Raw genomic sequence first — 15,187 nt, forward strand, 5'->3', positions numbered from 1 at the left:
TACCTGTGTGTTAAAAGTGGGTGTGTAGGACCTGCTCTCCTCCCTCCTCCTTCCCCACCAGAATTAAGGCACATGGGTGGTGCTTTACCTTGTGTCTGCAAACTTCAGTGCTCCAGGCAGTCAGGTCTGTTGGGAAATGAGACCTGAACACAGAACTGGGCTGCTGGCACCCTCCAGAGATACAGTAGCTTAACCCCATCATTAAACCGTGCTGTGTTGTCTCTGGAATATGTTGGAAAATAGCTGTTACTAAGCCTCAGGGACGAATTTCAGGGCTGCTTAATCTTGGGAAGAGGCTGACTCAAAATACAAGATAACAAAAGCCTTGAAGCCAAACGTCTGTCTACAGCTCTGACCCTGAGGTGACTCAGCTCAGGGCATGGGCTTCTCTGCTGGGGACTGGGAGATGTCTGGCAGGCCCCAGCACCCAGGGTGCTGCACTGGGAGCTTCCCAGCTGGCCTGGGGGCTCTCTGATCAGCCCCCCGGGTATTGGATCCCACCAGGTTAGTGTGGAAAAGGAGCTCAGGACTGGGTAGGGACATGGAGCCCCACAAGGTGGACTTGATGGTGGTTGGGGGTCACTCTGTGCTAGACCTTGTGGTCTGAGCTGGCAGTAACAGGTGCAGCATCATCCTGCTCATGGAAAACTCTGGGCGAGGCTGTTTCTCACTTGCTGCAGCCCCCCCCTCCTGCCCTGCATTTCCCCCAGTGGCAGATGACTGTTGCTAGGCTCCTGTGACCTTTCTGTCCTCATCCCCTGACTGTGACTTTCTTCTCCCACAGCACCATGGCGGGGCCCTGGTGGACATCTATGAGAAGCTGCCTGTTCCCTTCGGGCTCGTCCGTTTTGGGGTGGCCCCAGACCACCCTGAGGTGAAGGTTGGTGCTGGCTCCCTGCCCTTGCCTGTGAATGTGGTGACAAGTGGTGGGTGCAGCTGAGGTGGTCACTGTCCTTCCTGGTGTGTCAGGCTCTCTGTGACATGGAGCTGTCACACCAGAGAGGTCCAGATCTCCTCCTTGTCCATGCCACGGACAGGTGACATGGGACACCTGGTATTAGGGCTCTGGACAGCGGGTCAGAACCAGGGGCTTGTGATGGGAGGTGCTGTTCCTGGTGCTGGTCAGCCTGGCCCAGAGCAAGGCCGAGGAGCATGGATGGGTTTCTTTGTCCCTGGGCACTTTGTACCAGCAAGATCTCACCTGCTCATTGCTGCTGCCGTTTGCCCCTCAGTCAGTACCCATTCTGGGAACACACAGATCTCCTCATGGGGGCCGTGGAGTTGGGCTGTAGGTGCTCTCCTGGGCAAGGAAAAGCTAAGCCAAAGATTTCCCGACCATTTTCCTTTGCCTGGCAGTGAGTTGTACCCAGGGGTATCTGCTGTATCTGAGCTGGAGTGGAGGAGGTTGGAAGGGTAGGACACAGGAGATCCAGACACAGCAATATCTTGCAGCAATTTCCTCTAATCCCTGGAGATCATAAGACCAAAATGCCTGGATCCCTTTGTGCTGAGAGAGGAGGAATGGACATACTGCAGATGCTGCCCCAGCTGTTACGGTGGTATCTGTCCTGTCCTGTCCTGTCCCCAGGCTGAGTCCATCTGGAGCTGCAGGGGTGGGAGTGGTGGTTTTGCTGTGTAGCCCTGATCACTCAGAAAAAGGTCTGGATGCCATCCTGGCCTGCATCCTCTCTCAAGGCTTTCAGGAAGGGCTGAGATGAGATGCTGACAGAGGCGGTCGGGTGGGCTGCACACCTCATTTTTGGGAAGTTCTCCCCTGCAGAGGGGTTTATTTTGAGGGGCTGAATGTACTGGTAAGGTCTTGTCCTCTTGGATTTTTCTTTCACAAAGGGTGGTGGAGAGTCACAGCTGTGCTTATCTTCCCTGTGAGTTATCTCTGGCTGTTGGTAGATAAGAGTCTCAGAATAGCTTGACTGGGATGAGACGGTGAAGCATCTCAAGGCTGGAGGGGATGGGGACAGGGATCTCCTGCTGGCAGTAGGCCTTGTCCCTGGCTGTGGGACATAACTCCAGGTCTGTGCTCTCTGCAGAACGTGATCAACACCTTCACGCAGACGGCGCGCTCGGAGCGCTGCGCCTACTACGGGAACGTCACCGTGGGGAGGGACGTGATGGTGCCGGAGCTGCAGCAGGCCTACCACGCCGTGGTGCTGGTGGGTACCCACCACCTTGGTGCCCCAGGGGTCCTGGGAAAGGTCTGCAGGGTTATTCCCCACTAGGATCTTGGGAAGAGTGTTTGGGTGAGGTGTTTCTGGGTGCCCTGTTATCATGGGAAACTCTTCCCAGCCTTGGGACAGCTCGGGGATTGTCCGAAGTCCTTGCAGGGGGAGAGTGTGCTGGAGCTTGGCATCGAGTGCAGGTCTCTGAAGCCTCTCCCTATGCTGGCCAGTGCTTATTTCAGCCTGCCATGCATTTGTCCTTGCTGCTCAGTCCTCAGCTTGTCATGCTCTGCCTTGGACCAAGGACGTCAAATTTGGCTCTGGAGCCCAGGATGATGAGGTGGATGAAGCCCCTCTGCTTGGGCTGTGTTTAGCCCTTCCATTGAGTATCCCAGCCCTTGGCATGGGATATCACAGCCATGCAGCGACCCTGGCAGCAGCTGGAAGGGGAGATTTGTGTTTTGGTGTCCAACCCTGCACATGGTGACATCTCTGACTGTCTGCTCCCTCCTCAGAGTTATGGTGCTGAAGACAGCCGGGTCCTGGGGATCCCAGGGGAGAATCTCCCTGGTGTTTACTCAGCCCGAGCCTTCGTGGGCTGGTACAACGGGCTGCCCGAGAACCGGGACGTGAGTACGGCCCTGTGCTTCCCTGCCCTTCCTCCCATCCTTCTTCCCATCCCAATGCAGGCATTCAGCTCCAGATTAAGTCCTGAAAGGCCTGCAATTGGAAAAGATTAGCAGGAGCCATGTTAAATCCTTCTTAGATGGTAGAAATGTGAACAATTTGCACATCAGTGAGAGCGGATTAGCTGGCTCTGCACGTTGGCAGCACATTTTGGCAGGGCCAGATGGGAACCTGTAGGGGTGATGCTCTGCTTCCTGAGGAGGCTTTTTGGCCAAAACAGCTCCTGCTCCCAGGAGAGCAGGCAAGCTGGGAAGAGGGATCGTGTGGGGTGCCTGGGGCGGCTCTGTTGCTGTGTCTGCTTGGGGAAGAGGCTCGTGTGGAGTTTCCCCATCTGCATCACCTCTTTCTGAGGCAAAGCAGCGTGGAAGGGAATTTGGGGGGTAGGAGCGGGTCTAAAGGGCTGGACATCATGGAGGCCACGTGGATTCAGTCACAGCTGGGTCTCCCCACAGCTAAAGCCTGACCTGAGCTGTGAGACGGCGCTGATTCTGGGTCATGGCAACGTGGCACTGGACATTGCCCGGATCCTCCTGTCTCCACTGCAGCTCCTCAGGGTGAGTGATGGGTCCTCTGCACCATGAGGGCAGCCCAGGCCCCAAATTCCCTCCCTGCTGGGTGGCTGCTGGCTCCCACCCGTCTCCTGGTCAAAGACAGACTCCCCTGCCTTTGGGATCTTTCCCCAGGGAAGGCTGCTGCCTCTCGGGTGCACCCATGGATTCACAGTCTGTAGGGAGTGATCCAAGGCTGTGGCCATGCCTTGGGTGATGCTGCAGAACCCTCTGGATTGCTCTTCTGGCATCCAAAAAGTTGGAAATCGAGCATCATCCCTTGCTTTCCCATGAGAAGCAACAGAGGAGCTGCTTTCCCTCTTCTGCCACCAAACTGGAAACTTCTGCTGGGGTTTATCTTTTCCTACTGGAGCTGAGGGCAGCAGTCTGGTTTCAGCTGGTGGCACTGGGCAGACTGGGGCACCTCATCCCTACAGACAGCTGGGAGCTGGTGTGCACCAGCTGCTGCCCCAGATGTTGGCAGCAAAGGCTCTCCCTCTGGGAGAAATGCCACGAGGTTTGTTACAGCTGTGCAACAACTTCCTGTATTAATATCTAAATTAATTTTTAAAAAAAACCCCAAACTTGGAGGCTCTGCCAACCAGTGACTAAAGCCAGCTGGGAGCTGTGCTGCAAAAGACATGGCACTGGAATGAGTGCCAGGGTGGGCAGGAATGGTTTATCCTGGTTACCTGGTGTCCCTCCCATCTTGTTTTCTCTGGAAAAGATCGTGCAATCTAGATAAACACACATGACTGAAACAGAGCACAGGATTTCTGTGAGGTGCCAGTGCCAGGTTGAGGCCTGGCCGTGCTTGTGCTGGAGCTGCCTGGGGCAGGCAGGTGGTGATTTGAGCTGTGGGTTGCAGCTGGTTTCAGGCAGAGCCTGTATATCCTGAGCTGGGAAGTCACCTAACAGCATCTGCAGGCACCTCAGAATGGAGCTCACTGGAGGGCTTTGCTCTGTTAGCCCCAAGGTGAACCTGCTGGGTGGATCCCCCAAGGCAGTCAGGGAGTGCTGGCTCGTTACCTCTGGTGCATTATGGCCTCAGAAGGAACATTCAGTGATGAGGGACCAGCTGTGCAAATAGCTCTGTGCAAAGGGAGATGACTTGTTTCCTGTCCTCTCCGGGCTCTCTGCATGCACAGCCAGCTTTTCTGCTGATTTTTCACCTTCAGAGGCTGTGCCTTCCCCCCAGCTCCCTCCAGATCTGCCCTCGTCCCACTCTGCTGTCTCTGTTTTGCAGAAGACAGACATCACTGACAGCTCCCTGGCAGCTCTTGCCTGCAGCAAGGTGAAGCGTGTCTGGCTGGTTGGGAGGAGGGGACCTCTCCAAGTCGCTTTCACCATCAAGGTGAGGCTGGAGGTGCTGCTGTTTCCCAAAGTTGAGCCCCAAACTGCTCGTCTCTGGTGGGGAGAGGTGGTTTGAGGGTGAGTGTGGATCCCAGGCATCTTCCTTCCTGCACCCATTTCCTGGCTCCTAGCCTGGACTGCTGAGGGAGGGGCTCTGGGGCTGTTGGATGTCCTCTCTGCTGGAGGTAACATTTTCCTGCCCACAATTCCCAGGAGCTGCGGGAGATGATAAACCTGCCTGGTGCCAGAGCTGTCCTGGACCCTGCCGACTTCACAGGCCTCGAAAATGCTGTTAAAGGTGAGGGAAGTGTGCCATGCTCCTCCAGACAGGGAATCACCTTGGCAGGCGAGCATCCAGGAGCGATCTGGAGGTGCTCAGAGTGCACATCAGAGAATCTCTTGTCCTCTGCTTAATGCCTGGCTCGTGCAGGCTCAGTGACCATGGTGTGTCACGTCCTCAGAGTGCCAGGAGGCACCAAGACAAGGGAACATTGTGTATCTCTGTTTGTGCAGCCACTCAGTGCTTACAACCTGAGTGATGAGGGCAGGAGACTCAGGAGGGCTGAGGGAACCTTGCAGGGGAGATCCCAAGGCTGTTGATTTAAGAGTTTCCTGTAAACCTAAAAAGAAAACACTGAGTTCAAGGGTGTCCAGAGACCTGCTCTTCTCCACAGGCTGCTGCCTCCAAGCACCAGCAAGACAGGAAATTGCAGACTTTGATTTGTGTGTCCCACTGGCCTCAAGCCTCAGGAGGTCCCCTGGTCACTTTGCCTTGCAGTTTGTCATCTCAAAGGTGTCAGACTCCCACCAACATGACAGACTCACATACTGACACTGCCCTGACGCGGCCTTGGCCCCGTGCTGTGTCCCGAGGGGCTTTTGCTGATTCCTGTTGTGACGATTTCTCTCTTTTCCTAGATGCTCCCAGGCCCAGGAAGCGACTGACTGAGCTGATGATCAAAACAGCCCTGGATAAGCCAGTGGAGGTGGAGGAAGGGGCAGCAGCCCCTCGGGTGTGGGGGCTGAAGTTCCAGCGCAGCCCCCAGGAAGTTCTGCCCAGTGCTGATGGGAGGAGGGCGAGGGGCGTCCGCATGGCCCTGACCCGCCTGGAGGTACCAGGGGGGCTGGTGTGGCCCTGGGAAGCTGGGATGGAGCAGAACACTGTTGCATCCCTTGGGAATCTCTCCAAGGACAGCTCTGTGTTCCCTGTGTGGCTGGAGTGGCCTCTGGCAGGCTCTCAGGGGATCTGGTACCAACAAGAGCTTCTGGTACCACCAGGAGTTTTTCCACAGGGAGCTCCTTCCCTGATGCTGCTTTTAGCAAATACCCAGGGGTCAAAGATGCCAAAGGGGACTGGAGGGCGCTGCTGCTCTGCAGTGGTGACCGGGGTGGTCAGCAGCCTTTTCCTCCCTCTCTCAGGGCTCGGGTGACTCTGCCAAAGCCATTCCCACTGGAGATGTGGAGGAGCTGGAGTGTGGGCTGGTGCTCAGCAGCATCGGCTACCGGAGCCTGCCACGGGACCCGGCTGTGCCCTTTGACAGCCAGCATGGGGTCATCCCCAACAGCTCGGGCAGAGTGGAGGGTGTCCCAGGTCTGTATCCACAGGGATTTGCATGGGACATGCTGAGCACAGCGGGTGGGTTGGGGGCTTTGGGGTGGGAAGTTCATTCACCAAGGGGATGGATATTGCACACCTTAGAGGGTGGAAGCTGGGGAAATGCTGCCTCCATCAGGGGTTAAGAGCTGGCCACTCTCCATCTCTTTTTAGGGTTGTCTGGTTTAACACAGGGGGGTTTTACTGGATGCTGTTAACTGAAGTGACACAGCCCACGCAGCTGCTTAGTGCTGATCTGCAGGCACACAGATTCCTGCCACAGCACTGTCTAAGGGTCTGTTCACACCACCAAGGTGGGGAGCAGGGCAAGGACTTGCAGCCAGAAGGGTCTGAGGGCATGTGCTGACCCCAGCCTGGCTGCTCCATGTGCCCCTGCAGGTCTGTACTGCAGCGGGTGGGTGAAGAGAGGACCCACGGGCGTGATCATCACCACCATGAACGACAGCTTTGACACTGCCCAGTCTGTGCTGGAGGATCTCCAGCGAGGTGTGCTGGATATATCCCCCTCCAGAGAAGGCTTTGGGGTCGTGGAGAGCATCCTGCGCAGCCGAGGTCAGTGCAAGGCTTGGTAGCAGCCAGCAGGAGGGTTCAATGCAGCCAGACTCCTCCTGGATCTGTGAGGGAGCAGAGTCTGAACCATGGGAATGGATTTTGCTGCTGTTTCGATGTTCCAAAACCCAGGGAGAACAGGACTTGAATTTTCTCAAATATCTGTGTCATTGCTAAGGTTAATGACCACTTTCTGGGAAGGGCCATTAAAAGCAGCACAGACCTTGGGTAAAATGTCACTGTCAGCTGCCGAGACAGTGAGCTATTGCTCTTGAGTGGTTTTCCTAGTAATCCTTCCAAGCAAGTTAGGGGAAAGATTAAAATGCCCAGGAGAGTAATTTCTTGTAGCCGTGTTTAAAGACATTCAATTAAAGTGTGTGTGTGTTTTGCCTCTTAAACTATCTGAGGTTTAACAGTGAGCTGGAAGCATTTTGTCCCCTGAGGTGGTTTGTGCTTGCAGTTGTTACGGCTCACAAAGGTCTGACTGATCCGAGCCGACTGGAACCTGCCATCCCTTTCCTTGTGGCGTTAGAAATTATTTCTCCTTTGCGAGGCTGAGCTCTGACACCGTGTCGGAAAAGGGCAGCTCTGCTGCCACATCAGGGCCCTGCCAACGGGGAGGTGAGGCTGAACTTGTTCTCACCTGGTTAAGTTCTCTCTCCTGTCTCTCACCCCAGGGGTCCGTCCTGTTTCCTTCTCGGACTGGGAGAAGATTGATGCTGCTGAGGTGGCAAGAGGCAAAGCTGCTGGCAAACCCCGGGAGAAGATCGTGGATCCCGCGGAGATGCTGCGGATCATCGGCCACTAAGGCAGCAGTGGTGGGAACGTGGCACTGCTCCATCCTGGGGCAACACCAGTGGGTCATGAGCAGAGCCTGGGAGCCCAGGGCTTGTGCCTGGGGCTGGTGGTGGCTCCAGAGGGGTGTGTGACACTGAGGCCTCTCTGGTAATGATGAACTCTGGGTTCCCAAAATCTCAAGACCTGAGGCTGCTGGCTGGCCCCACATCCCTGCAGCCAGCTGCCATTCCTGGGGGTGATTCTTGTCGTGTCCTTGGAGCATTAATGAATCATGTACTGCAGGTGAGGGGAGGTGTGTGTGCACCTGGGGGACTCCTGGCCAGCCATTTTCCCGTGGCAAGTCGCATGGAGAAGCTTCCCTGTGTCTTGCTGCCTCCCCTTTAGCCACCAGCCAAATGGCTTTGTTGCCTTGTCATTTGTGCCAGAGCAGGCATCTTTTAATAATTGTATTTTTAAATAAACCATTCCAGGGAAGCCAAAACAGACCTGCTACTTGAGTCTGGCTTCTTTGTCTGCCACTGCCTTAACCTCGGAGCAGCCTCTAAGTGCTGCAGCTCCTGCAACATCCCAAGGCAAGGCAGCTCCGGGTGCTCTCCACTTGTGAGCTCTACACAGGCAGAAAAGGGCATTAATTTGCTTTCTGCTTCCCACAGTTAAATCCTGGGTTCTGTCTTATGGGGTAGGTTGGGATAACAAGCATGTAATTGCTTTGTTCCGGATCAGGAGGGGTCCTGTGTCCATCAGTACCTGCCAGTGCTGACTGGTGCAAGCAGTGCCTTGAGCTCTTTGTCTCCTTTCACTGGTGAGGTTATTTTTCTGGCCTGTGTGTTTTGAAGCTTATTAAATGCTTCTCTTAGCCCAGATTGCCTACAGTGACGGTGTCAGGTTTTAAGCCAGATTACAAGCCGTGAGCTGTAATCTCTTCTTTATCCGTGGCGCAGGGGCAGCGTCAGCGGGGCCCCTTCCCTGGCTCTCCCTGACCCCCCCGTGCTCCCCGCCAGAGCACTGCAGGATTGCAACCCCTCCTCCCTGGCCTGTGGAAATGGTGACGGTGGCAGTGGCTCTGTGATGGAGGCAGAGGGTAAACCCACCTCACGGCAGAGGACTTGCCCACAGGGCACTGTTCTCCCACCTCATCTCTGTCTCGACTCAAGGAAGGGAGATCTCTGACTTCTCCCTATTTAAATCTCATTTGCAAGCTCATTAAGAAACTCAGGAAATGTGATAATGGGAATTCGTACTCAAACGTGCAATAAAGCTTTTGTGGAACAGCTGCTTGTGTGATGTGGCTCTCCTTACGTCTCGCGGCTGATGCAGTCCTAATGCTGAACTCTTGAGCAGGAGATTACATCAGTGCTGGTTTCTGAGGTGATTCAGAGCTTTGGCAAGGGGGGTGTGGAGGCGAGGGGGGCTGCACCTATCATGGGGAGCAGCAGTTCAGGTTGACAGCCCAGCCAGGAATGTGATGGCAAAGGGGTTGTTGTGGCTGCATCAAATCTGAAGGTTTTGGGAAGAGAGAAGACGGCTCCTCCCCAGGGTTTTCTTCCACATCGCCTTGAATGTTGATGCCAGGGTGCTTTTGTAGCCTTGGTAAAGGCCACCGTGCTCGCGCTGAGCCCGGCACATGGCTGTTCCCAAGCTGAGGATGCTTCAGGGTGGTTTTTGGGCTGTGATAACAGATTAATGGGAGTGTCTGTCCTTGCTGAGCTCAGTGACCTTGCTCAACTCTGAACTTGGCCAAGGCCCTGGGGTTAATGCTGGTCTGTGGGAAAACCATGGGATGATGAAGGTCAGTGAAGGAGAGGGGACTGAGCCTCATGGGCAGAGGGAGGATGGTTACAATCGTGTAAATTCTTATTCAACACCTCCAGCTCCCCTTCCTCTGCCGCCTACGCTCCCAAGCCCCAGCCCCGTGTCCCGGTTTTTCCAGCCTCCCCATCGCGCTCCCTGCTCTCCATCCTCCTGGGGGCAGCGGGATGCATCCAGCACCGGGAAGGGAAGGTCCCTGTCCCCGGCCGCCGTGTCGTTAGATGGCGCTGGGAGGCCGTACCGGGGAGCGGAGGGGCAGGGAGGGCAGGGGGGGGTCCTGGCACCCCCGGGCCGGGGGGGTCTCAGCGCTCCTGCTGCCCGCCGGGGCTCCGGGCAGCCTGGGGGGCTCTCGCAGGCTCCCGCTCGCATTCGGGTTCTGCTTTTAGGCATGAATAACCTTGTGTTTGCTCCAGGTGTGTCCCCACCGCGGAGGTGAGAGAGGGCAGCCTCGCTGGGCAGCCGTCCCCTCGCCCTCCGCTCTCCCGAGCTGCCAGAGGAGCAGCTCCAAGGCAATTTTCTGACGCAGGTGAGGAGCTGGGAAGGCGATGCTGTGACTGACACCCGTCTGCTGTTGGAAAGAGGCCTGAAAGTCTTCGCTGCCAGCTCTGCATGTGGATTGCCCCGCTCGGATGAGTTATGGCTCAGCTTAGCTTTAATGAGGCTGCACAAAGCTGCTGGAGGTCAGCATCTGGTGAGCGATAGCCTGGATGAGCAGGACATGGCTCCCTGCTCCGTGCTCTCCTTGCTGTCTGTGTGCTTCTCCGGGCTGGCTGTGGGGCACAGCTTGTCACACTGTGGGCTGATGCCATGGTTTCGTTGGGGTCTTTGCAACTTCTTCTTGCTGCTTTGCACTGCCGTGCCTCAGTTTCCCTGTCTGAAAGACTGTCCAGGCAAGCTCTTCGTTGCCCGTGGGCTCCTGCCTTGGAGTAGCACATCCCAGTCTGACACATCCCAGAAGCTCCTGTTGATGCTGCGTTTTCCAATCACTCCCAGAAGACAAGTGCAGATCTCTCACTGGCTTTGCTAGTTGACTGCCTGCTGAAGTTGGCCTTTTCCAACGAGTATTTAGAGCCCACGAAGCAGGAGGTTTCCTGCGCTCTGGAATAAGGGAAGAACCAGCTTGAGTTGGATCTCTGGCCTGGCACTGAGGTGGTGTGTTGCTCTTTAAAAGCCAGCTCACGCGACCAGAAAAATGGTTGAAAAGGCTTTTCCCCAACGTGGCTAATACACGATTTCCCAGCCCCATCCCCGGAGCTGGCGTGGTGCAGAGGCGGTGTCCGGCTCTACGCCGGCCCCTCGCCGCGTGAATCACCGAATTGCGGCACCCGCTGCCGGGAGCCCGGGCGAGTCCGTCTGCGCCGGGGCCTCGCCGGGAACAGATGGCTCCGGAGAGTGCTGACTTCAGCGCCTTGGCTGAGCACAGCACCGGCCCCTGCCTCAACCCACCCTCGCTGCTTGCTCTCCCGGGCACATCCCTCATGTTCTTTTCTCCTCCAGATCCATCCCCAGCCCTGGGCAGGGGTGGAGAACATGTTGGCATACCAAGCTCCGGGGTCGTTTGAGCGGGATACCAACCCCACTGTGCCCAGGAAGCCACTTCACGCCAGGGACATCATCATCCCTTCTCCCAGAGGACCCCAATCATGTCCTTGACTCCAGACCCACCAGAGGCTCATGGTTTCCACTCTCAGTCTTACAGATCCAGCCTTGCCAGGATTCTGCACTCGCCAAAGTCCTGCTTGTGGTTGAAGGGTTGTGCAGGGTCGGGTAGAGGTGCTGTAAGCCCAGATGTTTTCCCTCTGCTTGGGATGAATTACTTTGGAAATTGGGACTGCATGAGCCCATTTCCCAAGGTCAAGAGAGGAGCAGAGGTGTAGGAGATGTTTCCAAGCAGCTGTTTCCAGGAGTTATTTAGGGATACGACAGAGGCAAATAAAGTTGTTGGCGGGTGATGGCTGGTTACGCCCCAGAAGGAAGCGATTTCCTCCCTTCCTGGGAAATTTCCATTTCCAGCAGCTTTGTCTGCCTTATCCCCAACCTCTGGGGCAGCCCTGCAGGCACACAACACCCCAGGGGGAGGAATTATCCCTGCAGGGATGAAACCATCCCTGTTTATTTTTGCTCCCTTAATTACTGTGAGGGTAGGACATGGTGGCAGCAGAGCAGAGCTGTGCCAGATCGGAGCTGCACCAGATCCGTGCCAGACATGCACCGTGCACAGCACCATCCTCGTGACTTCTGTCCCACCTTTCTCCTTGCTCCACTCTCTGCCTTGATTGTTTTTATGGCTGCTGGGGATCCAAGACACTGGCCAGCTCTGTGTGATTATTTAAACACTGAAGCCCTGAATTCTCTAGGGGATGGAGCAGATAGGGGAGGTGGGGAAGGAGGGGTGGTCCTGTCAGCTCAAGGTGGCACAGGGTGGAAGAAGGTGGTCTACACCTATGTTTACTTCTTAAGTGAGACCCAGCAGGACAGGGTCAGGTGGGTCCAGGGATAGGAGCCGCTTGGCTCAGATCTTCTTAATTTTCGGCCAGACTTCTTGGGAAGGGGAGGTTGGCAGCCAACAGGAAGGATTGGGATGGATGCAGGACCGGGACAAGCGCAGGGCAGGGAATGGGTGTAGGTCCATGGCCAAATCTCATGTGTCACAAGTGTCACCAGCAAGACTCAGCTCTGGCAGAGGGACCTGTGGGCATCTGATGTCAGATGCCATTAGTGGGATGCAGATGCCTGTGGGGACAGCCCAAGAGGGCTGTGTCACCCAGATGCCACCCTGCCTTTCCAGGGACAGCTCTGGCTTTGTGCTGGCAGTGCACAGACGCAGGTCCTTCCCCAAGTCCTGGTTTAGGATGCACATGGGTTAGAAACCTTAGGCTGACTTTCTCCTAGGAACAGGAGGGTGATGCTGGGGTTTGCCCCACAGAGCTGGAGAGACCAAAGCCTTGGTGTGTTGCTCTCGTGGCTGGGGATGTGCCCTGGGGTGGATGCTTTGAGTAGGGTCTGGGGTGCAGGTTTATGCTGGAGGTGGGGGCTCCCAGAGGCTCTGCCAGGCTGGAGTTCTGGGGGAACCAGAATGGAGGGGGCTGGGCCAGGCTGTGGGGCTTTTCCCCAGTTTAGGATGTGGGATGCCAGTGGGGTTGCCGTGGGTTCTGAGGAGCCTGCATGGAGCCCAGGGCACTTCTCTGACTCTGGTGTTGGCCTGGATGGGCCAGTGCAAAGCTGGACAAACGTCAGGGTCCCAACACGACCCTTCCACATTCCTCTTGCTCCCCTGGCCCGGCTGCCAGCGAGCTCTTCCCTGCAGGAGGTGGCTGCACACCAGGAGCTGTCGGAGCACAGTGCCTTGCATTTATCAACCTGCTTACAGAGCCTCCTGCAAGAGGAGATGCCAGGGAAAGGTAACGAGGCAGTGGAGAAGCTGGCTGAGCTCCCTTTTGCTGAGACTGTGCCGTGGTTAAGGGACAAGCTGGGATGCCGAGGGTCACACACTGGGGCACTACCACAGCAGTGGGAGGGAGGACGAAGGTGGAGACAGGCACCTTGTGCCCGTGCTGTCGCCACCCAGCCCAGAAAGCTGGGCAAAGAGGGCACAGCATCCCCTGAGAGAGTGGCACCAAGGGGCTGGGGAAGCAAGAGGAAAAGTGCAGTTGCATTTCCTGGGGTTGTGGGCTTCATCTTGGGATGCTATTGGTGCTTGTGTTTCAACCTGGACTTTTGTAGCCATCAGGGCACTTTTAAAAAAATATAAAAAGGACTTTAGGTGTTTAAATGCACAAATGAATTATTTTGATGATGCAGAACAGCCCCCACAGGCTGCATCGTGTCTGGTGGCCCAAACCCAGCAGCAGGTTGGATTTGGGAATTCACTGCATTTTCCCAAAAAAAAAATGTTGGGGGTTTTTGTTTTTTAAGACACTGAAGGACTTGGCCAGGAAAGCTGCAAACCTGGAGTTGGGCTCTCGGTGCAGCTGCTCACTGTGAGCCACTGGACCCAGTGGAGAGGAGATGTGGCTGGGGGGCCTGGAATGAGTGTCACCACCAGTCCTTGCCCTCCACTGCTTGTCCCCACTGCAGACACCTTCCAGCTGTGCCCAGTTGTGCACCAGACTTGGGGTTGTCTCTGTCTCACATGTGGGGATTGGGCTCAGATGGGGATCAAATGTCCCATGGGATGGGGATGCTGGGGAGTCATGGATGTGATGGTGGAGCTGGGTATTATCCCAGGTGTGGGGTTGCTGTTGCCCCCCTCAATCCACCTGGAAGCTCTGCTGGGAAATATTTGTGAGCCAAGACCCTCTGAGGGATCCAGTCCAGGGAGCAGCCACTTCTGGGAGAGATAGATGAAGACCCTGAGCTGCTGGAGAAGCAATAAATGTGTGGGAACAGCTCAGTGCTTCTATGCCAGCCCCAAGGAACCAGATCCCTGGGAAGCTGATCCCCCAGGCCCTGTCACACTGGATCATGAAGGCAACAGAAAGGGTTAAATGCAGCCGCTGCCTCCTTCAATGTTAAACCCAAGATCGGCCCTTTTGTAGTCCTAGGAGAAGAATTTGAGGCATTGAGGACCTGTTGCCTACAGGTCTCTCAGGGCAAGAGAGGGACAATGCTGCCAGAATCAAGCAGACGTGGGCAGCCTGATGCTGGGGGAGCAGGACACGGCCAGCAGGGATCCAGGACCGGATAGATCCTGCATCCCCCATTGCCCCAAGCCCCCACACTGCAGCAGCCTCAGAGATTTGGCTGAGCTCTCCTGCAGAGAGAGCGGGTGCTGCTTTACAGGGATTAAAATGTAGCCTTAGGTGCATTTTTCTCTTCAATTTTTTTTGGCACCTCTTCCATCCCCGGGGTGCCCTGAAGGCACCCACAGCACCTGGGCAGAAGGTGGCCAGGCTGTCTCAGGGACTAGGAGTGTGTGTGGAGGTCCTGCATCAGGCAGCTCATGGCTGAGGACAGACAGAAGGTTTTTAGGCAAGTTGAAACCTCTCTGGAAACGGCCTCTCCAAGCCCAGCAGAGACAAGGATGCTGTTGCAGGTGGCTGCAGTGCCAGTCTGGGTGGCAGACACCCAACCGCCCACTTGGGTGACCCTGTCCCGGAGCCAGGCGTCTGTCCCTGGGGAAGGCAGAAGCGCAGTGCCTGGGCTCTGTTGAGAGGGCAGCTGCTCTCGGGGTGATGCCCAGTGTTTTGGTGGCTCTGAGCCGGGACATGAGGAGGTTTGGGAGAATCTGCCCCCCACAGTGTGGTCTGAGTTGGGCTCTAACTCCTGCCAGGTCCTGCCAGAGCCGTAGTCCCTTTGCCCGCAGACAGTGGCTCGTTTTGGGGCAGAGTGGGCACGACCCAGGGACAAGGGAGCCCCAGCAGGGCCCCTGCCTGTCTCCCCCCTTCCTTTACTGTATCTCCCCCCTTTTCTCCCCCCCCTCCCGTCCCCCAGTCTGGCTTGCTCTAAACCAGTGCTCCGGGATCAGCTGACGCTTTAATACTGGCCCTGGCGACAGCTGGAGGATGCTGCTGCCTGCGGGGGCTTTGTTCAGTCACCCCCCTCCCTGTGACCGATGGGGACCCTGAGGCTATCCTGCACCGGCTGGGGGGCACCAGGGTGGGCAGCTGGCCAGTGCCCACCACTTCAGTCACCAAAGGGATGGAAGATAC

At 56.3% G+C, this 15,187-nt stretch overlaps 1 protein-coding gene and 1 long non-coding RNA gene across 2 annotated transcripts in view; both read left to right on the plus strand.

The window, feature by feature from the left end:
* Nucleotides 1-9,000, plus strand: part of FDXR (ferredoxin reductase) — a gene marked incomplete at its 5' end in the record, with an annotated part of 9,372 nt that extends 372 nt beyond the window's left edge. The window contains 10 exons of the mRNA XM_008640650.2: nt 785-880; nt 2,049-2,171; nt 2,693-2,806; nt 3,317-3,418; nt 4,659-4,766; nt 4,979-5,063; nt 5,684-5,877; nt 6,185-6,356; nt 6,759-6,932; nt 7,607-9,000. Coding sequence (XP_008638872.1) covers nt 785-880; nt 2,049-2,171; nt 2,693-2,806; nt 3,317-3,418; nt 4,659-4,766; nt 4,979-5,063; nt 5,684-5,877; nt 6,185-6,356; nt 6,759-6,932; nt 7,607-7,737 — 1,299 coding nt within the window. The remainder of the gene's footprint in view (nt 1-784; nt 881-2,048; nt 2,172-2,692; nt 2,807-3,316; nt 3,419-4,658; nt 4,767-4,978; nt 5,064-5,683; nt 5,878-6,184; nt 6,357-6,758; nt 6,933-7,606) is intronic.
* A 1,800-nt stretch (nt 9,001-10,800) lies between these two features.
* Nucleotides 10,801-15,187, plus strand: part of LOC108448883 — a 9,189-nt gene continuing 4,802 nt past the window's right edge. The window contains exon 1 of the long non-coding RNA XR_001864955.1: nt 10,801-10,811. This is a non-coding gene — a long non-coding RNA (uncharacterized LOC108448883). The remainder of the gene's footprint in view (nt 10,812-15,187) is intronic.

Source organism: Corvus brachyrhynchos, unplaced genomic scaffold, assembly GCF_000691975.1.
Source record: "Corvus brachyrhynchos isolate BGI_N302 unplaced genomic scaffold, ASM69197v1 scaffold148, whole genome shotgun sequence".
Taxonomy (NCBI): domain Eukaryota; kingdom Metazoa; phylum Chordata; class Aves; order Passeriformes; family Corvidae; genus Corvus; species Corvus brachyrhynchos.